Here is a 25,550-nt window from a genome sequence, read left to right as displayed (position 1 = left end):
GTACTGTTGGTTTAAGGAGTCTCATTTCTGCCCATGCCTACATAGTGTGCTGCTTCTGCAGCTGTGCCATAGAACTGTTTGTGTTGAGTACTAAAAATCTAGATCAGTTCATAGTGAGCCCCATTAAAATAGGACTGGCACAACTGAGGGGACAGTGTGCCCAGGTATAAAGCCTGGGATGAGCCGGCAGAGTGACAACTTCCTAAACTGGTACTGTTGAAGTTTGGGTGTTGTGAAAACCATCGCCTCAGGCTCTAGTATGGCTCCATTAATACAAGTAAGGATTGTTGCAAAAAACACAATAAATAAAATAAACATTATTTTCAAAGTTGAGGACATATGAAACTTGCCTTGAATCTGAAAACTGAAGAACAAGGAGAAGAAAGTAAAATAAAAATGGATTGTGATTAAAATGAGAAGGCAAGAGAAAAATCAATTTTTGTCATGTTTCTTGAGATTTAAATTCTTCTTCTGAATGAGAATGAAATTGTGTAAGTTCAGGTGTAACTAAACACAGTTAACATTGTCTAATTGACATCTTGTCTGCTTTTTACAGTGGCTTGATTCAGCCTTTCCAATTTCAAATGTTAGATCATTTAAATTGATAGCTTTTCTGGCATAATAATGAAATAATATGATGCTGAATAGGGATTACCCCCATTCACAGGGAAATCAGCCTGTCCAAGTTAATGCACAGAGTTAACAGTGCATAAAAATTCACTGTTTTGTAATACATTTGGATTATTCTTGCATTAGGATGAAGTTACAGTGTTCTCGTAATAGGATAGAGTTTATACTTCTGATTCGTGGGCATGGATTTTGAGAATAAAAGGAGCATTGAGTGAAGTGTCAAGCGAAAATCATGATCTTTAGGATTACAAAGAGAAACTAATGTTGGATGCTTTTGAATGCTTGTTTTTCTACAGCTTTATAACAATAATTTAGAGAAAAGGAAAATAATTAGAAAATAACTAGCTCACTTCTACATAGAAAGCATGGGGATTTTTGCTTTGGTTTTGTTTTTAAGACTTTGTGCTTAAGACCAACAATGATGATTGCATTTCCAGGCCATTTCTCAATGTGGTATGTGTTTGCATTGCTCTGACTGAACTTGAAATCATCAAGGTGCTTTTCTGGTTCTTTGCTTGTTTGTTTTATACAAACTACTGTCCTGCTATAGAGGACCCATAGCTATCCATATAATTTATGATTGTCCTGTACTTTTGCTCTAGGTTTTCAGTCAAGACTCTGATCGACCGTTCCTGTTTTGAGACTATAGATGATACTTCCCCTGAATTTAATAATTTCGCAGCCATTCTGGAACAGATTCTAAGTCATCGACTGAAAGGTATGTTAATTAGCTTCCTTACTGGTGATGTTTTTGCCATAAGAATTTGTTTATATGAAACCAGTGTACATCTGTAGAAACTCCTTGGTGCTGAATAAAGGTTTGGCTTGCTTTGTGTGTCTGTCCCTTTGCTGTTGCCTTTCTATTGTTTGTATTACTGTGGAAAAGTCAAAGAAACAGTTTTTGTGAAATGTTTCCAATGTTCCTGTTGGAAGCCTTCTTGGCTGGTAATTAAGCAAGTGGATGTTGCCATGGTGCTGAGCTCTGTCTGCTTTTCTGCTTTATGATAAGGCTTTGTCTTATGAGTCTGAAAGACAATTGTAGTGTTTTCTGCTTTAACAGAAGCTATAGAGAGCGTATGTGTGGTGCTGCTCCCTTTTCTTTCTCCCTTCCCTGCTTTCATTGCCTTCTTTTCCAGATAACTGTGTTTAGGTCCTTTCATGACCATCCCCCCACCCCCTTAGTGAAGCTGGTTTTTGCTACTGGAATGTAATGGATCTGGATTAAGTTGCTTTTGAGAAAGGTCAGTTGTTGATTTTCCTCTTGTATCAGTCAGATGTTGTTCTAATTCAAGAAAATGTCTGTTTGCTTTTTCTGATTGTTCTAGAGGAAGCTTCCTTGCTAAAAGAACAAACTGTTCCTTAGCAGTAACAGTCGCTAGAAAAGGACTATGGGCTTCTCCTCGTTTCCCAGTTCTGTGTACGGTTTCTGAAATTGAGGAATATGAAGGACATCATAATCATCTAATATAGATGTGTAAAATGACAACCTACTCCTTTTCATACTTTTGCTTTTTAATATTCGTAAATAAGCTTTGTGAACAATATTGTGTGTAGGCTGACGTTTGAGTAGCACAATTACTACCTGCTGTCGTTCTGTCAGAGAAGGGTGGGGGGAAAAATCACGCAGTGGGGTTAGGAACATAGTGTTTGTCACATTGTGACAAAGATTATTGAAGTGATTATGGGTATTTAGCAACTTGACACTGCAGAGAAATTGCTCTGTTTTCATCTCACCCAGCTTCAGTGATATTTGAGCAAAAATCATTATCAAATTTTTTTATTCCCCCCCAACATTCTTTCGCTTCACAGTCTATTATTGAGGACAGGCAGTACAGAGAAGCCTTGATAGGTTGGCAAATGGGTTGCAGGCAAATGGAATTTGCAAGTAAAAAATCATTTCAAATAAGAAATAGCAAAAATCAAAAAGCTAAATTGTTGTTTCAATCTTCCTCTTGTAATTTCCAGTATGATTTTCTAAGTTTGCAGAGTTAAATAAAAATACAGAAAACACAGCAACTTGTGCGTTGTATTGCAAACGGGAACACTTTGGTAATAAGCTAGATCACTATCTATTCTTTAAAACTTGAAAGGGAAATTGAGATAATAAATGTACCGTGACAATTCAAATTTTAAAAGGGTACATATTATACAACACAGGGCTTGAAAGAAATTGCATTTTATTGATGGAAATGACTAATATATTCTGAATGCATACTTCGTGTCAGTACAGACACACTAGAAGCAGACTGGTGATTGCAGCGGGTTGTATAAAATGTTTTAAAGCAGGCAGAACATACATGATCTGCTTGTCTATGGTAAGATAAATGGCTTCATTGTATTAAAGTTGTCAGGGTAATCCCATGGCAGTGTAGTTAAATGGATGGTACAGATTTGAAAGTTTGAGTATATAGACCTTTACTTTCTTAATGCCATGGCAAATAACATTTCTTAATCTTTAACTTCCTTCAGAAGTACTGGGTGAGGAAGGAAGAATTAAAAAAAAAAAAAGTATTTAATTTGCATTGTAAAGGACTAAGTTTACTTTTATTAGAATGCTTTTAGTGGCAACTGTCTTTTCTGACACTAAATGTAATGTTTTTAAGGAGCAAAGCATAGTCTTGATGGAATACATTGACTGTTGCTGCTTATTGGTTTTGTGTTCAGATAGGATCCAGACAAAAGAAAAGGCAAGGAAGAAGGATAGGCGTTTTAAGGGGAAAAAACATTGAACTCCAGAATTAGAATTTTATGCTTTTTCCTGAAACCATTGCAATTAATAATTCTGAAATAATAGTTTTCCATTCCTCATCCCCCTAGCTGTTCTGCTAAAAATGTCAGTTATAGCATTATGAACACCATTTTTAAATTGATTTTTGGTAGGTAACTGATCTGATGTTGCCAGCTCCGAATAGCAAAAGGGTCATGAAACAACATTTATAGTAGTTTGGGTGGTCTTGTTAGTTTGATTTTTTTTTTCTTTTTTTTTTTTTTTCTTTTCAGAATCATTGAAGAATTTAGTTTGGAAAGTACCTTAGGAAGTCATCTAGTCCAACCTGTTGCTCAAAGCACGGCTGTCTCAGATTGCTCACAGCATTTTCCAGTTGAGTGCTGAAAATTTCCATGACATTTCTTAAACTCAGTGCAGTTTCCTACAGACTTATTTCCCCCACACACACACACACTTCGTGCTTACCTTTCCCTGATACTGGCCACGGTCCTCACTGGATCCTGTGGTGAGCCAGACCATGAAGTCAAACAGGCAGAAAACTAATGACTTTCCCCATAGATGCACTTCTTCAACCCAGCTGCTCATTTTCTTAAGAGTGATTTAGAAGTGGGTGTTTGCTTAATAATAAAATGAGGTCAGCATAAATATGTCAGTTCACACAACAGAGATCTGCGAATGCTGCTTGAACACAGGTATCTGTCCATGTGATACAGAAGACTTAGCGCATACGGCACCAAAATAGTTCCAAAAAAGGTAACATAATATGTCATGGCCAAAAGGCTATATCTGTACTACCTTACAGTTACATGAACATCGATGCCAGTAAGTAGCAGTCAGGAATAGGCTGGTGGTGTTAGAAAAAGCAATCTGGCGCTCAGCCTATTTTTGAATTGCCCTAAAGAAGAGAGAGTAAGCTGTATTAACTGTCTTTCCAGGGATTGCAAGCCATTGACTGCCTTCTGCTCTAGAAAGTGGAGAGATACTTATGCCGGTACTGTCTAATACTGTATGTGTAGCATACCTGGTACTTCCTAGAAGTGTTGGATTTATCATGAATGCAGAGTAGACCAAATATGGTAATGAGGAGGATATAAAGCATGTCCTCTTCCTGTCATTAAAATAAGCTTTGCGGCATGCCTGCTGACCAGATCTGATACTATTGGACAGGACAACTGAAGATCTTGAAAAGGTAGGAGAGAAGGAGTAACAGGAAAAAATATGAGTGACTAATTACTCTCTTCTTCCTTCTCAGGAATAAGAATTTGCATGATTCTATAATACAGCAGAGAGTAAGAGGTATTCTGAGTGGATGCAGAGACAATGTATTTGAAGGTCTCTGAACCAAATAAGATCTATAGTCCTGAAAGGGATTTTACAAATTTGTATACAAATACATGCATGTGTGATAATATTTAAAGCAAGCTGGGTAATTTCAGGAGGCATTTTTTCCCCCAGAGAGTTGTTTGGAATTTGTTCCTTTCTTAACCATTCTGTACTGTGGAGATTAAGATGTATCTTGTAGTTGTCTTGGTGGTTTCATGTTTTCACTGCTGGCCACGGATCTTTCAGGTGTATTTCCTGTGAGTGTCCTTTTTATGAGATCAGCTAAGTATAGTTAGTGCAGAAATGGTAGGGGCATCAAAAAGTGTTCAGCAACAGAACTTGGGATTTGATCACAGATATATCCTAGCTGATTTAAAACCTGAAGTCAATTCAAAGTGATGTATATATTGTTTGTACTAGATCAGTGGTGTATAGTTTTCTGTCTTTTTCTATCACTTTAAATTGGTTTTGAGTTAGTACTGAAGAACATTAATAACTATTGTAGATTTTTTTTCTGGCCATCATCTCAAATGTATTTCTGAAAACTATTGTAATGTGTATGTATTTGTTGACTTACTATGTTTTCATTATAATATCCCTTACAGCAAAATGTGTTTATATCCAAACTGCTAGCCAGTATGCATGCTTAGAAATAGTTTTGGTATATAAAATAAGTTCTGTCACCGACAATGTATATAGTGCATCTTGCTTGTGACTTCTTTAATTTTTGCATGGTTACTGTGAGCGTACTTATCATCTATACACTTAGTTGCATTTACCTCTGTCGCTGCATTTACCAGTATCGTAAATTATTAAATAATTCATTTTTGAACTGACTTTTCTTCATCTGCAGTGCACAATTTATCCCTTCCCTTATGGTTTTTATTTTACTTATTTATTTTTAGGAAGGAGAAAATAAAAAAGAGCACTTATTACTACCTGTTATTTCATGTAGTCTCTTTCTTTTTAAGCAATGAATATAATTTTTATTAATCAAAATTCCCTGAGTTCTAATAATTCAGGTTACAAAGGGAAAGGGTATGAATTATGTCTGCAAAAGACAACTTGCACTTGTAGGTCTAGGTCACAGGTGAGGAAGCAGGGTTCTTGGTTCTTGGAGTGAGTAAGATGCAGCTTGTAATGCTGCTCATCCTGAGAGACACAAGTCTGCTGGATAAAATAGTTAAGGTAATGGAGATATAATGGGGGTGAAAAAGGTAGGTTAAGGAAATAAGAGCTGAAGGCACTGCTGTCATGAAAAAGAAAGTCTAAGCATATAGCTTCTGTGGCCCTTCATTTGGTGCAATAATGCTATTAGCAGAATAGCTTTTGTTACTAAATTAAACATTTATACACGCATAGTGACCCTATTACTGGTTTTGGCTAAAAAGAAGTAGTAGGGCTCTTGTGTAATTTGTGGTTTAGCCCATTCTCTGTTCTCCTGTATGGAGAAGAATCTTAAATGAATTTATAATTGTCTTGGAGGACTGGCTTTATGAACTACTCTAAATTTTTAATTTTTAATGACCCTTTCTGTAGGCCCAAAATAAAAGACTGGGTATCACAGAAATTCCTCAAAGGACTAGCATGCCAGTTTATTACCAGCAAGTTGTATTAAGACTTATTTTTAGCAGGATAGAAAACTTTGCTGCGAACTAAATAATACAGGGAAGTCTGGAGAAAACCTGCCTATACCTTAGAGCATCCTCATCGTTATTACTTTGTAACTGTAGAACTTTGTAGATATGAAATTGGACTGTGATTGAGTAGGCATCAAACTGTTTAATGTCTTATTTGTGAATAATTTCTTGGGTGTGAAAAAAGATCTGCAGCAACTAGTGTTGCAGATGTTCCTATCTAGTTGTCAGACTGGAGCAGAAATGAGTTGATACAAATAGGTGTGTGGCAGTATTCAAAAATGTGGTGAAATAAAAAATTTTCACAATATTATTTCTATTTGCTTTGCAGTTCCATAGACAGGAGTTGAAATAATTTGACAATGTTTAATATTAAACTTGCAGCTTTCATGGTTACCTAATAATTTTGTTTGGCTGACAAAAACAATAATACCATTCCTGTTGGAATAGCTGTCAGTTTTGTATCTTCTGATGACATATAAACTTCACAGCAAAGACGACATACTCTTTGTCCTTTGGACTTCCCAGGAAACTTACTCTTTCCATAAGTATAAGGAGTTGACAGTGTGTACACTAGAATTAGCTTTCAAGTTTATTAGGACCCTTTAAAATTTAGATATGATTTTAGAATCATAGAACAGCCCAGGTTGGCAGGACCTCGAAAGATCATCTGTTCCAATCATTTGCGGGAAAGGGAGCCTAGATGAGATTATCTAGCACCCTGTCCAATTGCATCTTGAAAACCTCCAGCGATGGGTACTCTACCACATCCCTGGGGAGGTTGTTACAGTGAATGATTGTTCTTACTGTAAAAAATTTCTTTCTTAAGTTGAGATGAAGCCTCTCCCAGTGCAATTTTTACCTGTTGCCCTTTGTCTTCTCCGTGTGGCTTCTTGTAAAGAGAGGGCCTCCATTGTCTTTGTAGGCGCTCTTTAAATACCGGAATACTGTGATGAGTTCCCCTCTGAGCCTTCTCTTCCATAGGGAGAGAAGACCTGACGCCTTCAGTCTCTCCTCATGGGGCAGGTTCTCCAGCCCTTTGAACATCTTCATGGCCCTCCTTTGGACCCTCTCCAATCTGTCCATGTCATTCTTGAATTGTGGGGACCAGTACTCCAGGAGGAGTGCTGAGTAGCGGGAGCTGTTTCATTCCTCGTTCTTGAGAGTTCCTTTGGCTCGGTACATTGAGTGCATTGAGGGTCAAATAGACTTTCATACACTGAAAGCTTTTAAAATTGTAGGGAATATCCAGCTTAATATCTTATTTAGTAGTTATTAAAATACATTCATACTATTCTAGGTCAGTTTTTTCCAACATTTTTCTGTGTGTAGTATGATTAAGGAAGTTTTTCTTCGGATGGCATTAATTTCTAGAGTGTGGGCAAGGTTTAAAGTTGTAGGGAGCAAATAGTGAACTATAGAAGTTCTTGGTTTACAAAAGGTCCTAAGCCGGCTGTTACTTTCAAGTGAAGACAATTCCTACTGAAGTCTGAAACCCATCATACCCTGTCGCAGAGCTGGCTGCGAGATGAGTCTGCTGTTATGTCAGAGTATATTGTAATTATGGACAGCTTGCTGTGTTGATCAGTGTAAGCCAAATAAGCGCTATGCGCTGGTATGTATTTCTGTTATAAAGGTATTTTTATTTTTAAATGGTGTGTATTTTTCAGGTGTTCATTAGTAAAAGGAATTGCTTTGAATTGGTGATTTCAGAAAACTATAGAGTGAAACCATCTGTTTTTTGCAGAATAAATTCTGTCCTTAAGATAGTTTGAAAAAGCTGCAAAAGTTATTGTGTGATATGCTTGCCTTTATTAGTTGGCAGTGGAATTGGTGACATGAAGTTATCTTCACACTTAAGTTGCGTTTAATTTTTCAGGTATAATCCCCAGGGCAAAAATGTTTCTGAAATGGTAAACCATATGAAAAATATCTATAGCTTCTCATGTTGTTAAAACGCTGTTGAATTTTTCTTGCTGTCCGCTACACTTGGTATTTCAACAAAAATAGTAAGTTCGTAAGAGTGCTTACCTCATGGAAATTCTTTTATTTTAGTCCTTAGAGCTGTGAAGATCTGAATCTGCAGTAACTGAAGCACCTTGGGATTTTGTTTTTCCTTTGGCATATTGAGTAGTATATATTAATTCTTCCTGCTTGCCTTTTTTTTTTTTTTTTTTTACAAGTCTTTTGTCAAGCTTTGAATTTAATGAATAAATCCATGTAGCAAAGTAAGCAGATGGACCACAAAGTGAAGTTACATGCACCCGCTAGGGAATAAACCCCACCGTTTCAATTTCTTAAGATCAGAGGAGACAGATCTTTGACACTACTCAAAGTATGCTTGGAGCTAAGATAAGTCATGCTAGATAAAAATATCCTTGTCATCATACTTTGGCATTTTATGTTCAGTATGTATGATTTTCAGTATATATGGTCCCCTTTCTCCTTTGGATGGTCACACTCAAAAAGTTGCAGTCAATGGCTTGATGTCCAAGTGGCAACCAGTGATGAGTGGCATTCCTCAGGGGTTGGTATTGGGACCGGTGCTGTTTAACATCTTTGTTGGTGATATGGACAGTGGGATTGAGTGCACCCTCTGCAAGTTTGCCGATGACACCGAGCTGTGTGGTACGGTCGACATGCTGAAGGGAAGGGATGACAGGCTTGAGGGGTGTGCCTGTGCAACCCTCATTAAGTTCAACCAGGCCAAGTGCACCTGGATTGTGGCAATCCCAAGCACAAATACAAGCTGGACAGAGAATGGATTGAGAACAGCCCTGAGGAGAAGGACTTGGGGGTGCTGGTGGATGAGAAGCTTAACTTAACCGGCAATGTGCACTTGCAGCCCAGAAAGCCAACCACATCCTGGTCCGCATCAAAAGAAGCGTGGCCAGCAGGTTGAGGGAAGTGATTCTGCCCCTCTACTCTGCTCTGGTGAGACTCCACCTGGAGTACTGCATCCAGCTTTGGAAGCCCCAACATAAGAAGGACATGGACCTGTTGGAGTGAGTCCAGAGGAGGGCCATGAAGATGATCAGAAGGCTGGAGGACAGGCTGAGAGAGCTGGGATTGTTCAGCCTGGAGAAGAGAAGGCCCCAGGGAGACCTTATAGCAGCCTTCCAGTACCTAAAGGGGGCCCACAGGAAAAGTGGGGAGGGACTCTTTATCAAGGAGTGTAGTGATAGGACAAGGGGTAACAGTTTTAAACTGAAAGAGGATAGATTTAGATTAGATATCAGGAAGAAATTCTTTATTGTGAGGGTGGTGAGGCACTGGAACAGGTTGCCCAGAGAAGCTGTGGCTGCCCCTTCCCTGGAAGTGTTCAAGACCAGGCTGGATGGGGCTTTCATCAGCCTGGTCTAGTCAAAGGTGTCCCTGCCCATGAGGGACACTAGATGATCTTTAAGGTCCCTGCCAACTCAAACAATTCTATGATTTGCAGTATCGGTCTAATATATTCTTTCTTGGAATCTGAGCTTTCTAACAGGAAAAGAATTAAAGTCTTTCTGATAAATTAGTAAAGCTTCAGAACTACAACTCAGGACTCAAAATAAAATAAAATTAGCTTAAAAATAAGATCTCATGTTATATGAAGAAAAGGTTTTGCATATACATAATATGGCAGTCGCCAGAGGGCAATGTTAATCTTACTTTTTACATACCTGTTTGCAGTTGTAAACTGTTCAGTCTGAAAAATGGGGCTGAACTGTTCCGTCTGTGATGAAATTTATTTTGTATGGACCAGTTGCAAGTAGTATGTAATTTTGCCTTTCATTTTCTAACTTCAATACATTGCAAGCTGGAAAAAAAATTGAAAGATTTTGGTTAAAGTGCCAGAAGAGATATTGATTTGCTCAATTCATTTTGGTCAGCATCCTAAGGAATGTTCTGTGTCTACTCAAAATAAATTGTGACTGCAAAACATTTTGGTCATGCATCAATTTCTCCTTCAACGAAAGCCCATTTTGAAAAATTCCAATCTGCTCCTAAAATAAAGACAACACTACCATAGCAAACAGTGGTCTTATTATTTTTATATATATATGTGTGTGTGTGTATTTTTTTAAAAAGTATTTTTTTTAAAGAACAAAAGTCTCTTTACTTGACTGTGTTGGTGAAACACATGGTACTACCTAAAACAAATAATACAAATACTTCTTGCATCATATTTTTTAGTCACAACAGCGTGTGCTCTATTGTGATTTAAGAGTCCCGTGAAGAACTCTTGAGTATTATTATACCATACTAACAAGGAAAAAAAATGGCAAAGTACACAAAAGCCCCAAACTTTTCTTTGTGCACCGGTGAGCTGCATAATGCAAACTTTTTTACACTTGTGAGCCAGTTTTCAGTAGGAATTTATGGTCTTGCTAGTGTAAAATCCTGTCAGTGCAGGCAACCTATAGGGGAGTATTTTAGTTACGTTTATCTCAAATAAGCACAGAGGGAGGTTCATAAATCTTTACATATCTTGTATTTTGATTTAAGGTCAGATCACCTGGTTTGGCTATGAAAGTCCTCGTAGTTTCTGGGACTACATCCGAGTAGCTTGCCGAAAAGTCTCTCACAATTGCATCTGCAGTATTGAGAACATGGAGAATGTCAGCTCTTCTAGAGCTAAGGTAGGGAAGAGAAAGGTTAAATTGACTTTTTTTATTATATTGTTCTGTGTAAAATATAGATGACATTTCTGTACCCAGAAGAAAAACGTATTACTAAGCTTGCCCCGCAAAATTTTTCATTGTTTGAATAATTATTTTTTTTATAGGTACCTAGTAAATATTTACTTTAAAAAACCCCACTCTTAAATCTGAATATGTTTCCTTTTAAATTTATGTTATTCAGTAAAATAAATCTCAAATTCTCTATTTGGTGAGCATGTTGTATTATAAAATTATTGCCTTCACATTTTTGTAAATTAGGTTCACGTGGGCATGCCTAACAAATACTACTTTAAAATTGTAGAAATGTGATTTATTTTTTTTTTCCCTAACCTAAGTTTCATTTTATTTTGTAAATAATTAATGCACTAATAGAAAAGGTGTGATCAGCTCTTGAGTTTGTTGGTGTGATTGTGCAGAAAGCCTTGAATAGATTTATTTGCTAACAAAGATCCATAGTTTTAAAGGATCTATATAGAAATAACATAATTTCTGATTGTAGGTATGATGGAAATGTTAAGGAAGTAACAATTTAATATGTTTATATGCCTATGAATTGAATAAGAATAAGCTTTAAACTGACCTATCATTAAATCTTAATAATGTGAGATAGTATAGACCAACATCTTAAAAAGAAAAAAAATAAAAAATGCTGTTGGACAGAGTTTACGAATTCTTTTTACTAGATTAGAATGCTTTTCAATAGTTTGTATTTCTGTGTAAAGCAGCCTTGATTGATAACTGAGAACATTCTGACTTGAAAGTATAAGTAGTATAAAAGGATACTCAAATAACAGTCTTAATCCTTTTTATTCCTAAACAAACTGGAATAATTTGTTTGAACTAGTATCCAAAGTGTGTTCCATGGCTATTCTAAAAATCCTGTAGTTCCAGATTTTTACTATACTCTGGATTATTCACAGTTGGTGTCATTGGTCAGGTGCAAATATTTAGCTCATTATATACAAAAACTTCTTAGGTTTTTTCAGGGGCATGACTGTGTGGTTAGTACAATTTAAATTATAGGTATTTACACAACCAGTTTTCTTCAATAAAAGATGATGCTTAGATCAAGCAGCACCATGGATCTAGTAGATTTTTGAGTAGCCATTCTCATGATCCACCGTATTGCAGAACAGCTTATTTGCTATGTCTGCTGTTGCCCCTTTCTTCTTTTCTATGGACTCAGTTTTAAATTTTATATAATAAACATACCTGTAATTTGTGTGAAAGCTTCGAAATACTTGAGATGCTATGGCAAAAAGCTATCGATTGGTTTTCCTATCCAGAATAGCTCTTCCTAGCTCTTGGTGTACTGGAGTGGCAAACTGATAATTTAAGTCATGCAGCTTTTCTGCTTGCTTATGTTGAGATCCGGAAATTCAGATAATTCAGAGAACATACTTCCAAATACTTTCTGGAGAGACTCATGTTCTTGAATCTGATGATTGTATTGCTTATATTCAAGATTTATTTTAAAGGTATTTCTGAATGCCAAGATTTTAATAGATATGAATGTTTGAATTCAGTAGATAGTAAAAAGCAAAGCTGTTTTCTGAAATACTCTTGTAAATAAATTAAAATTTTCTTTTACTCTGTGGAAAACTCCATGCCAAATAATAAAAAAATACACTCATTTGTGCAACAAGTGTGGAGAGCAGTGCTGAATTTTTAAAGGGGTGTGTGTGAATATTATGGATGTCCATATCTGAGAAGGTCGGAGGCACGTTGACACGAATACTAGTGGTATTCATCAGTTTTACTGGTGGTCCAAATGGGTGTCTGCTTCAGCCCAGTAGCTGTTAGTAAGGATTTGCCAGTGCTGGTTACCCCTGCTTTCACTGGAGCTGCATTGGCTTTAGTTGTTACCTAAGCAGCAGCGTCAGGGTTTGACTGTTTTGCTCATGTTGTAAATAACTGCAACATAAAGGCAGCTATCCAGATAAACATCTTTTTAATTTTAGTGAACTCTGTGTTGAAGTTTTTGCTGTGTTGTTGGTATTTGTGAAAACAAATTTTTTTTTGTTATTTAGCATCTGCCTGTCTTATAATTTTAATTTGATCTTGGTCTATATAAATTAAAAGTAGAATTATAATCTAGGACAGGTGATTTTGGTAGAATGTCTGTAGTGATATTCAGCTAGATGTCAATAAACACCAAATATATTAAGCAAGAATTCATCTTATTACTTATATAACTTTTTTGTAAGTTTATGTGGGTTACAAGAAATGTTCCTGGTGTTCTCAAACCGACAGTCATAACTATGCAGCCATTTGAAATGTCTCTTTCGTGTGAACTACAATCCTGTGCACTAACTAGATCTATAAACATAGTGCAACATACATACCTAAAGGTTATTTTTGAAGCTATTGCTATTGTTTATAGAACTGTTTGAATGAAGTTTTGCTTTTGGACTATAAGTTTTAGGCCTCTTAGATTTGATTTCATCAGTATGTTATGTGCACCTTCTATTATGATGTCCTTACTGAGGAGTGGAAATAATTTATGCAAATTACAAAATAAAAATACGTCACTGAGTTATAATTTTTCTTATTGATCCCACAAATATTTGAATGAATGCAGAGAATTAGTTTTTTACTTAAATGACCTTGAGAGTAGGTTACTGCTGCTTTACAGTGAAACTGATTGTATGCTTCCAACACCATTATCTTTAAAATGAAAAGCTTTCTGCCCTGATCTGGTGCCACTTATGCACATGAAATTTTCAAAAGGCTGGAGCATATAATTAAAGCCAAATCCTTTTTTTCCCTTCAAATTTTGAAGAACATTTGTAAGAATGCATTTTCTGTTTTTATTATTATTATTACAATGAAATACATCCTAGCAACAATTTCTGTTTAGAGGTAATTCTGTTAATCAGTTCATTTCACCCAGGTAAATCAAGTGTATTCATTTTCAGATGTAAAATTAAATGTTTCATTTTATAATACTTAAACAATTGATGTCTGTTTCTTCTTGCAGGGTCGAGCCTGGATCAGAGTAGCACTTATGGAAAAGCATTTGTCTGAATATATTTCCACAGCTCTGAGAGACTTCAAAACAACCAGGTCTCTAAGATTTTTATTTTTGCAATATTTTAGCAAATTTTGCTTAAGTGAGGGACTTAGGTTTGAAATGTTCCACTTGATTTGTATAGGAGGGGATGTCCCTAATAAGAGTTGTAACCTAGTAAAAGATATCTGGAGTTGGTAAGGGTATCTGGAGTTTATGGGTAAAACTGCAAAATTGAAAAGCCCTTTTTGATTTTAAAAATGTAGAAATAAGTCTGGAATTCTCAAAAGGTCAAAAGAGAAGAAAACCTCTCTAAAGAAGGAAATAATTCTGAAACTGTGGCATGATAAGGGCAGAAGATGTAGTGTTCCTTTCAAAATTGGCTATGGTTGACAGAAAGCCCTAGAGACTCCGTAAAAAATAATTTTTATTGGAACTTTTCTTGAAGAAGAAAGGAAAAGAATTCCAGGAAACTTTTGAGAAATATAGAAGAACAGAATTAGTGATCAGGCATAGCTAGGATTCTTGATGTAATATGAAAAATGTATCCTCTAATGATAAGAGGTGTTATGGACAACAATATGCTTTGTGATAAAAAATACTCTGGCCATTTTAGACTGGTTCTAGATAATGTGATTGTTATACGATGCTTTATCCTGTAACAAGTGGATCTTGTAGATTTATGATGAAGTCATCTTAAATATGAGTGAGTCTGTAACACATTGTGGTGCCTTCTGTTGAACTCTAAAAGTTTTAGACATACTGAATGGACTATTTAAACAATAAGAATTTTCTCTGTAAGGACTTCTGGACTTCTGTAATTCTATTTGTCCATAGACCTCCATATATTTTGCCAATATTAAAGGGACTTTGAAACACAACAATTAACGTCCCATTTCATTGGTCTCCAATAAAAACTGTCTTTATTTTACCCAGATTTGCTTGCATTTACAGTAGACAAGAAGCTTATAAAACAAAGATTTCTGGAAAACATTTACTAGTGTTGGCCTCAAACTGAAAAGTCACTTGGGTTTTTTGAGGGGGAAATGAGAAGGAAGAGGAGGCTCACAAACTATGTAGTTAAGTAGTACATTCCTTGTCCCTGTCTGGTAGTGCAGTCTGTTTGCTAGTGGATAACAGTGGTATTGTTTTATTAGCAGTTTCAAGTTAATTTATTTGAACATGTTAATGTTTCATATATTTGAATGTTCTTTCAGTGGTATAGCTTTTGGAAACAACCTGTCTTGCATTCCAAACATAGTAAGTGCAAAGTGTTTTTTGAAGTAATGTTTCAGATCTTGGTAGTGTGGATTTCAAATCCACTGGCAATAATGGGCACGCTCTCTTTTCCTGTGTGGGATTTTGTATACCTAATAAGTGGCCTGATTTTTTTGGTGATGCTTTGCACCCTTTATTTAGCACTTCAAATTATGTATTGTGCTATATGTATATTTAATAATTATTTCTATAAACTACAAATATCATATGTTACACGTGTGTATGTAGAATATAAGATTCATCTATCATACTGCTAGCTCTTTTTAAACCTCACTGTTGTGTTTAGGTGCTGATCTTAGGGCTAGTTTTTTAATGAAGCAGCACATTATTATTATCGGATCTGCATATTACATTTGGAAGGAGTTTGGATAAAGCATGAGGACACAATTATTCTTCTGACAAGTTGGTCAGCACAGACTGTTAAGTTAAAGTAGACTGTTCTGTTGTGAGATATCAACTGTGTAACACTGAAAGAAGATGTGTGAGTTTTCCAAGGGGACTGTGTTTTGTCTGGATTACCGTAGCTGGTGTAAGAAACAATGCCACCGTCAGACTAATATCTGTGTCTCACTATTACAAGTACGCCCTGTCTTTTTTGTGTGGTTACTTCCTAGGCATCATTTTACAAGATAAACTGAACACAGTACAGGTTGGAACCTAGCAGTGATTTACAAACCAGTAGAAATGGTTTGTAATTGGCTTGTACTGGGAGCATTGCTGTTAGTTCACAAATAAGAGTAACTGTACTGAATTAGACTGTAAATCAGACTGTCCATCTAGCTCAGTATTCTGTCTCAACCAGTGGCCCGTATCGCCTACTGGTGCCCTTCTTGAAATCCCAGGGTAGAGAGCTGAGTATGTACATCATAGCCTCAGTGTTAGAAATATAATCTCTGTCTTCTCAGAGGAAGTCTTCCAGATTTCTTGCTTCCACTGAGAACATGCAAGGTCTTGGACAACTTGTTTCCTCACAGCAAATGGACGTCTGTTATGAAACTGCAGAAGTGGGACGTCTGACAGTGTGCATTATAACACAGTTCAATCTTTGGAGCTGTGTCCCAAAATGTGTCTTTTCTGGATGTTGGCCATGCAGCCAACTTGAGCTCTCACTGAGCCATCCCAATGATTTCGAGCAGTTCTTAAAGCAGATGGAGCTTTTGTAGGGCAGTGTTGCTGGTATTTGTCTGAGAGAGAGGTTACATTCAGTAACCTGGCAACTTCTTGCAATCATACATTGCTAGAATGGATAGGTGGACTGTGCGTCCCGGTTTCTGGTGAACGACCTTTCAACCTTGTCTTTGGTACTGAACAGCTCTTGTTTCCCTCTTTCCACGTATAATGCTCAGGTGAATTCTAGGGACCTTTCTGCCTCTGCTGCCACCAAGACTCCTTTTACACAGGAATTGAAGTTATGTGCTACTTTGCTAAACAGAGCAAATGCCTTTTACACAAGGCCATGCGTAGCAACTGTGGGTCTTATTCACCTGCCCTGTGCATGGAATATTTCTGTCTGGAAGTAACTTCTGTGGTAGCTAGGAGGAGAAAATTAGAATAAATGGGAGAGAATGGGGAAGTGGTGAGGGAATACAGATTTAAAAATTGTTCCTTTATTGGTCACCGTTCTCAAGCAGCCTTCACAAGTCTGCATATACCAGGGTATGTGAAGTGTATTTTGAGATCAAGCTATGGAGTTCTAAAACTTTGGCCAATAGTTGTTTTACAATTAAAAATGGTGTTAAGAAAACACTCCTTCAGATAATGAAAATCTTAAATCTTAGAATAAATAATAAATAATCTCATTATTTTAAGAAAAATTATGCTACCTGCTAGATAGCTGATTTGTGAAAATATTTTTTTTAACATAATCGCCTACTAAGAATGAAGACTGAATGTTGAACTTTAAAAGAGCCTGCAAGTACAATTGTGAGAGAGAACTTTTTTTTTTTCCATACTGTGGAATAATTATTTTTGTATGTACCTGACACAAATTCTTCTTTTCAGCAGTAAAGCATAAGAATCTTCATTTCCTTTGCATTTTGTCCATCCTGTTCTACTATTTCTTAGGGCTAATATTGTGAATTCTTTTTGCTTCTGTCTAAACTTTTATGTGCTCTAAGATTGTGGGGGTTTTGTGCTGTGCAGTCTATTGGTTTCCTTTATTTGAAAAGAAATATGAATGCCTTGGGGTTCAAATGAGATATTTTCATTTAAACTAGACTTCTTCAGTTTTCTGTTAACTATGAAAAACATTATTATTATTTGAGAGAAAACGATATTAACTGAACAAATTTCTTTTCTATTGAAGGAGATTTTATGAGGATGGAGCAATTGTTCTTGGTGAAGAAGCAAATATGCTTGCTGGTATGCTGTTGGGACTGAATGCAATTGATTTCAGGTATTATATTTGCATGCTTCATAACAAAATGCTCAAGGAAAGTACTTATAAATTGATGCATTATGGAAAACATTGTTAGATTCCCCTGGTAGTTTGAGAGACAAAACTTGGAGGAGGGTGGGGGGAAAAGGGGGATGGAGAGAGAGATATCTTGAATGGCTTTTCTAGATAAGAGCAAAGTTATGCCATAGTTTATGTAGTTGCATGATTACACTATCTTTCTTTCAAGTATCAAAATCCTGAAAGCAATCAGAAGTATAATTGCAGAAGGTATATCAAACCTATGAAGTGAAGCTTACAGACAACGGAATCTTTTAAAGTTATTTTTAAACTGTAAGGAAAACTGTGTGACTTACACTCGTGGTTATGCCCTGGTCTCAATGACAGCATTGTAACTGCATGTGTAGAAGGTGTAGGTATTTTTAACTTTATCACTTCTAGATTTTAAAAGCTTAACCTACAAATGACCGTTTAAATTAGTGTTATAATTAACTGCAGCCAAACTGCAAAGTGTCATCAGATTACATGAATTTACCTTTGCAATCTCTATTGTGCACTTTGTTATGTGATTAATTCTGTGTTTTGGGGTAATGAAGGTGCAAGCATGCCCTCAATAACATGAAAAACATCTTGACGATGTATAAACATCAGCAAGGTATAAAGAGTAGAGTGTCTATGAAAAGATCAAACCTGGCTGGTGCAAGACCCTGTTCATATGCCTGGCTGGGCCCACTTAGCCTCATGCAGAGCCACTGGGGAAAGGGTTTGTTACACAGCACGGGGAAAAGAAGAGCGATAATGCCTTTCTCTAGTCTCCTGGCAGTACACTGTTTAAATTTACCCTGCAGCAGCATTAATGCTTGTCACAAACCATTTTAGGAGATAAACTGGCAGAAAACAGCACCCAAGTCTCACTGGATGCACTGACTGATTGACTGTTGCCAAAAGGCCTTTGGAGATTTACTCCTGCTTATGTACCCTTATACCAGTTTTGAGGCCTGTTGGACCCTTCTGTGAACCAGCTTAACTTGTTAGAGTTAAAAAGCATACTCAATAAGAAGACAGGATAGTTCTTTTGTTGTTACCTAGTTTGGTTCACGGAAGCATCCTATTAGTGGCAGAGATGATGGGACCATAAGGCTTATAGAAGAGAAAGAATAAAAAGGATTGAGTAATGTCTTCCCTTTCTGGTGGCAGTGAGCATTTAGTTCAGCTCCCTGCCTGTGGAACTGCATTTGGATGCTAAAGGGGAAAAAGCCCTAAAAATTCATGTCTCGATGCCTAAACTAGATCATGGAGTCAGATAAGTGCCAAGGAGGGGAAAGGAAATGTCTGGTTGGGGTTTAAAAAAAAAAAAAAAAAAAAAAAAAAAAAAAACAAAAAACAAAAAAACACCAGGGAGGGAGATGTTGAAAATGCAGGATGCCTTCTTTTGCCAGCATTTAGTCATTAGATTGGCTTAACTGCATCCTCAACATATGTTCTGGGGGGACGTAAGTGTGCTGCAGGATGATAAGAGAGCTAGCCTTGTGTATAGCAAATTAAAACCTTACCAGATTTTATTAGTTTAAGCTTTACACTATGTGAAATTAATACAGAAGCAGTTTAGCATTATACTTGGAAGGACTATAGCTATACATGAATAAGAAGCATAGCAAGAGTAGGTCTGCAGTATGTAAATCCTTCCATAAATAATCATCAATTTACTGTGTTTGTCTTGCATAAGCATCAGTGATATATACTACCGGTATGAGAGCTTAGTTGTATGAGCGTGCTTGTTCTTCCTTTCTCCTCTGATTTCTAATATAACCATATTTATAGATATCTGTTAATAGTATTCAGAGTAATGATTGATTCTCATTGGAGACATTTAAGGTTTTGTTAATGTACCTTTTAAGAGCCTAGAAATTTTCTGGCCAAAATAGGAACATAGTGCTACCAAAGCACTTTTATTGTGCCACATACAATTCATAGTATTGTGGTTTTAATGGCTGAGAAGCTGTAGCCATTCTTTGCGTGTTATATTTGAGATATTTTTTTTCAGTTCAAGGAGTCTCTTATGAATGTTCACTGACTTATATATGTGGAACTGTAAATAAGACTTCGGGGTGGAGACAGGGAACCCAGGTGAAAACAGAATCTAAATATTTTTTCCCCTCTTGCAGCAATGTGGAATTGTGTATCTACTTAAAATAATTGTGGTTTTGCAGGGGTGGGTTTTTTGTTTTCTTTGTTTTTCTTTTCTTAGCAGGAAAAAAAAACCTTTCAGATGTACTTTCCAAATACCACTTAAGTGACTGCATTGTCAAAAATGGCACTTTGCAATTAAGGTAGCAAAAGCTGTGTCTTATAGAATCTGTTTTTTTGCCGACAGTGGTAGAAGGAGTAAGGAATATGAGCCTTGTTGGAGGCAAGACTTTAATTTTGTCACTTCTGTGATAATTAAACATTATTCACATACAGTCTTTTATACCTAGTACAAAAGGAATACAGTGTAGATGAGAGCTAATCCATTTAAGAACATTTTCTGAAAATTAGTTTCATTAATGTTCCTCATCTTCCTGCAGCCCAATGCCAGAAAGTATCTGAAAGGAGAAAGACTCTGAAATATTTTTGAGAACTGATTTTTGACTTACAGTTAGTAGGATGGTTACATAAGCACTCTGCAAACACTTTAAATGAGCTTAAATACTGAAGATTCCAAGCTCGTCCATAGCTCTTCTGTTTCTCTTGCTTCAGCTTACTTTCCTTTTCCTGTTATTCCCTTGCAATCCATCTGTATTTTCAGAATAAAAGTGAATATTTAAAAATTAGGGTTTGTACCACTCGCCCTAATCTATTCCCTGATTATGTGGAATTTATTTGTTGTGGTTTTCATTATCCTATAATATCCTCAGTGACTCTCATTTAATATTAAACAGTCTAGCTCAGCTGAGTAGGATTTCAGTGTTTAATACTTTATTTCAGTGTTTAGGCCTTTCTTATTACCAAAAAATGAAGAAAAATCAAATTTCACATTGGTAAAATTAAACTGTCACTGTCATTTAATTTTCTTGCTATAATCTTACTGTTTTTCTTTTTTATCAGTTTTTGTCTGAAGGGTGAGGGACTGGATGGCAGCTTTCCAGCTGTCATAGATTATACACCGTACTTGAAGTTCACCGAAAGGTACTTTTATCTTTACATTGCTTTTTTTATTTCATTGGCAAAAGTTTATTTCATACTGGGCCTCTTACTTTTCATTTCATATTCAAAATAATCTCCATTGCTAAATACAAACCTGTACACTCATCTGCCTTGCTCTTTCAGACTGGTGGAATTATTACGTGACTCATCAGAGTGAGTCATGCTAACTTTGTTTACTTGGATTAGAACTACGGTTCAGTGGTAAACAAATATTTTATATCCTTTGAAGATCACCAGACCAAGTTGTCCTCTCTCTCGGGCCTTTTCTGTGTGGCCATAAATTTAAAAATAGTTATTTTGTAAATAAAAATTAAATATGCCCTGGTAAATGGTGAGATATGACAGAAAAACAGTATACAGTACAAGCAATTAGCACATAATAGAAAATCATGGCCAGCTGCGTATATAATCTGACCTTCCAGATACATTTTGGTCTTCTTATCAGCCATATGATTAATAATAAAAAGAATGATCACTATCAAACAGATCAGATAGCAATTTGGAATCTCCAAAAAAGCATGGAAATTAATGGGATGTGTTCTATTGTTAGGTTTGCCAAAATGAAGAAAGTAGTTGAAAGTCAGGAGTAGTCTTGAAGATGTACAACCGAATGTGAAACATCCTCGTTATTCTCTTGAGGTTCTTACTAGCTTACAAGTTAAGGACAAATTGCATAGTTCAGTTAAAGCAGAATTTGTATCACAGCAGGATCATGGGGTCGCAGGAATCACTACTTAAAAAACTAGGAAATGCTATTAACATAGTGCAAAGCATAGTTGTAAGGGAGGATTTCAAATGGGTATTGGGATAAATGAAAATTCTTGTCTTTGAGACCAATCATACAATCATAGAATGGTTGGAGTTGTATGGAACCTTAAAGATCACCTAGCTCCAACCCCCTGCCATAGGCAGGGACACTGTCCACTAGACCAGATTGCTGAAAGCCCCATCCAACCTGGTCTTGAACACCTCCAGGGATGGGGCATCCACAGCTTTTCCAGTGTCTCACCACCCCCACAGTAAAGAATTTCTTCGTAATATCTAATCTAAATTTCCCCTCTTTCAGTTTAAAGCTGTTACCCCTTGTCCTATCACTGCACTCCCTGATAAAAAGTCGCTCCCCATCTTTCCTGTAGGCCCCCGTTAGGTCTGAATTCTTTGGCATACATTGATTCTGGATGATATGGAGATATTTTAAAAATAAATCTCTATACTGTGTAGGGAGATACTTACGTTCTGCGAAATAACAGGCACGTGGTCTTCACTATAACCGTAATGATACATTCTTACTTAAATTTATCATGATTTAATATAATAAGAATCACTTTTTTATTTTTCTGCATTTCTGGAAACAAACATAATTTATTTTCAGATACTACTCTTTGCCCTGAATTTGTGAAGGAAAGATTAAGTCACCACTTCTTTAAATAGTATATTGTAATAAATTGTCACTTTGTATTCCAGGAGAGTATCCCATATGCAGTTGTCTGACTTACGTAGGACAACTTGACTAAGATCACTAGCAAATCTTTGCCCATTCTTTAGGTGGCTATACAAATAGAAGCTTGAAAACTAACTTGTATTTGGTGAGCTATCCCAACATTTTGATTCTTTTTGGTTTACAGAGCTTTAGATATCTTTAAGAACTGTGGTGCTTTAATTTCAAGGGGAATTTGCATTTTAATAAACACAGCTTTTCACTTGGTTAATAAATATGATCCTCCAGTTCTGACAGCATCAGCAGTGATGAAGAAGAGCTAAGAACGCTGGGCAGTAGTAACAGTGAAGGCAGCACTCCAGAGAACATTGGTCCTCCTTTCATCACGGATGAAAACAGTTGGTACAACAAATGCAAAAGGGTAGAACAGAAGTACCGGCTTGCATTGGAACAGAAGGTAAATGATTAGTTTGGGGGAGGGGGGGGCGGGTGGATGGAGCCAAAGCCGATCACCAGCCAACTAGTGACATATCCATTTAAGGAAAGGCAGAAAAACATATTAAATGTTATTTAACTTCATGTAAATGGTCTTAAATGTTACGATCCTTGGAGCATTTAAGTATCTTTGCGCATTGATTTGTGGGAAAATAGGTTTGGGGAGAGGGGGAAGAGAATAATAATTCAGAGATCAGATTTCACAATCTAATGTAGAAGCTTTGGCTCCTTTTTCCAATCTCAGAGTTACAGGCAGTGTATCTCTGAAGCTGTTAGCTTGTGAGCTTGAAGTGAACGCGACTGTCCATGGTTTTCCTCTTTCTTAGAAGCCATATAATTTTATTGATGTAGGTAGACTGACAGTTGAAGGTTTTTATATTGATAGTGATCTTATATTTGACATGTAGTCTTACAGTAAACAAAAACGATCAGCAAAGTAATCCCTCTAGGAATGAAAAGCAGTACTGCCTTCTTGGTGATACTGAGGTAGGTTTTTAGAAAATACATAGTTTTAAGACCTCTTTCAAGCTAGAATGGGAAAGGGAAAAAAAAAAAGAGTGTGGGTAATTGATTTTAATAATTTAGGTGGCATATTGAATGTTATTATAGAAACCAAAGGTAGGTTCTCCCTCTTCAACCCAAAATACTGTAAGTTAAAGGTGAAGTGAAGTATATGTCCAAACTTTTTAGTATTTTTAAAAGCAAAGCGTTTGTCAGTTTTTCATAACGGCATATTACGACTATGGAGACAACAATGTGTATGAGCTAGTGGCAGAGAGAAGGGGAAGACTGTTCACAGACACTGAAGAAATAGTGCATAGCAAAAGAAAGGAGGGGTCTGCAAAAATAAAAGAGAAGAAAAATGAAAGACAAATGGTTAATATTTTTAAAGAGCCTTATTAGTAATTTTACTGTTCTTTTTTCCTAATGTCAGAATTTGATTTTGATGAACCTCTGAACACAGTAAACCATATGAAGGGCTGGAACTACATAAGGGTGCTTGGAGGTGTAATTACTTCCCTTAGATTAGGGCATTGGAATCACAAGATTATGTCTGTGTCTTTCTAGTTTTTACTGTACTGAGAAGAAAAAATATTTTTTTAAACTTTAAAAAAAAAAAAAAAGGAAAGAAAAAAGAGGGTTGGGTGGGATCTAGAATGGATCTTCTGCCATCCACAACAAAATAGGCCTTTCATTGATTCACGAGTCTATGATCCAGAAACATTTCTGTTCCATGGGAAGTTATTCGCTGATCTGAGTATTTCCAATTTTTGAGCATTACTGTTTTAGTGAGTCACATTATTCCTTCTCGCATTCTTTTAATGAACTGCCAACTTCTATAGTCAGCTAATGTAGGGGTGAATTCAAGACAGTTTTATGATAACTTTTGGAAAAATTTGGTGCATTTAATACAATTTTCAAAATTATAGCTACTCTGACAGCCCTTGACACTTTCCTAGTTGTCCTCCTTTAAAATGCCAATTGACAATTGCAGCAGCAGAATAACTTTTTTTCCCCACAGACTGAAAATTTTCCATTGTCAAATTTCCATTTGGCATGTGCCTTCCAAAATTTTATTTAATTCACTTCAACTACGCTACATCTGTTCTGTACTCTGCACATCTGTACATCTACATGACTTGAATGAATGACCATTAAGAGGTTAGATCGACTATGGACTAGAGCTTCTTTCCTGACTGTGTCTTTCCTTCCCTTTTTGGAACCTTTTTCATGGCAGTAAGTTGCAGCAACAATCAAGTTGCACACAGTGCAGTAGGTACCAGTTAATAAGAGACAGTGTTTTCTTTCAAACAAAGGGGCTTTCTGACATTCTGTGTGCTGGAAAACTGGATGTTTGTGACAAGAAGACCAAGTGGAAAATAATGTTTTTTTAGTAACTGATAGAGTGAGTCTGACAGATCCTTCTTTTCCTCTGTTGTCATTCACTTTGCGCAAACAATGATAAATTCCTTTTGTGCCTCCTAAGTAAGTATGTGCAGTCATTAATAGCACAGCTGAAAGAAGTTTACCAGGGTCACAATATGACAAGTGATTGGATTTCAACTAAGATAAAGGTATCTGCATCTTCTGAGTTGTTTGAATGGTAGGATAGGGTCAGGTATTATTTTAGTAAGGTAAATCATAGCGTTGCTTTATTGGATCAACAATGCTATGCTGGTTTAGACCAAGAATCCTTGGTTATCCTCCTATCCTATCTTGGATACTTGCCTGAAGCAGATGTGGAAGGAAGAATAAAACCAAAGCAAATGTATATGCGCTGTTTTTCTTCTAATACTTTCTTGGCCAACGCATATCAGCTCAAGGACTTCCTTGAGGCTGATAAGGTTTGTCTGTTTAATAAACCTGTGATTGATCTCTCTTCCAAATACTTGTCAAATATCCCGTTGACCCCATGTAAATTTTTAGCATCCAAATCATTTTTTTGGCAAAGCATTCTGCATATCTACCATCTGTTGTGTGAAAAGCCACCTCCTTTTCTGTCTTTTGAATCTGGCTCCTACCAGCTTCATTTCATGGTGCCTAGCTCCTGTGTTTTAAAAAAACGATGAACAGTCACTTACTTCCTGCCTTCTCCAGGCCTCTCTGGAAATACGATGAATTTGTCTTTTCCAAGTTGTCTCTTGTCCAGATTAATGAGTCATAGTTTACACATTTTTTTTTTACTTATGTGGAAGTTATCTCTTCCCTATTTTGGAATGGTGTAAACTGTTCACTTTTGTGTAGTAACCTCCTAAATTCTTTGTG

At 36.4% G+C, this 25,550-nt stretch overlaps 1 protein-coding gene across 1 annotated transcript in view; it reads left to right on the top strand.

Annotated features, from left to right (window-relative positions):
* Nucleotides 1–25,550, top strand: part of RUNDC3B (RUN domain containing 3B) — a 55,746-nt gene that overhangs the window by 5,736 nt on the left and 24,460 nt on the right. The window contains exons 2-7 of the mRNA XM_054193094.1: nt 1,233–1,348; nt 10,807–10,940; nt 13,963–14,048; nt 17,576–17,665; nt 20,753–20,833; nt 22,578–22,746. Of these exons, the coding sequence (XP_054049069.1) occupies nt 1,233–1,348; nt 10,807–10,940; nt 13,963–14,048; nt 17,576–17,665; nt 20,753–20,833; nt 22,578–22,746 (676 nt within the window). The remainder of the gene's footprint in view (nt 1–1,232; nt 1,349–10,806; nt 10,941–13,962; nt 14,049–17,575; nt 17,666–20,752; nt 20,834–22,577; nt 22,747–25,550) is intronic.

The sequence above is a fragment of the Rissa tridactyla genome, chromosome 2 (genome assembly GCF_028500815.1).
Source record: "Rissa tridactyla isolate bRisTri1 chromosome 2, bRisTri1.patW.cur.20221130, whole genome shotgun sequence".
Classification (NCBI taxonomy): Eukaryota; Metazoa; Chordata; class Aves; order Charadriiformes; family Laridae; genus Rissa; species Rissa tridactyla.
This window is presented reverse-complemented; position numbering and strand designations above follow the sequence as displayed.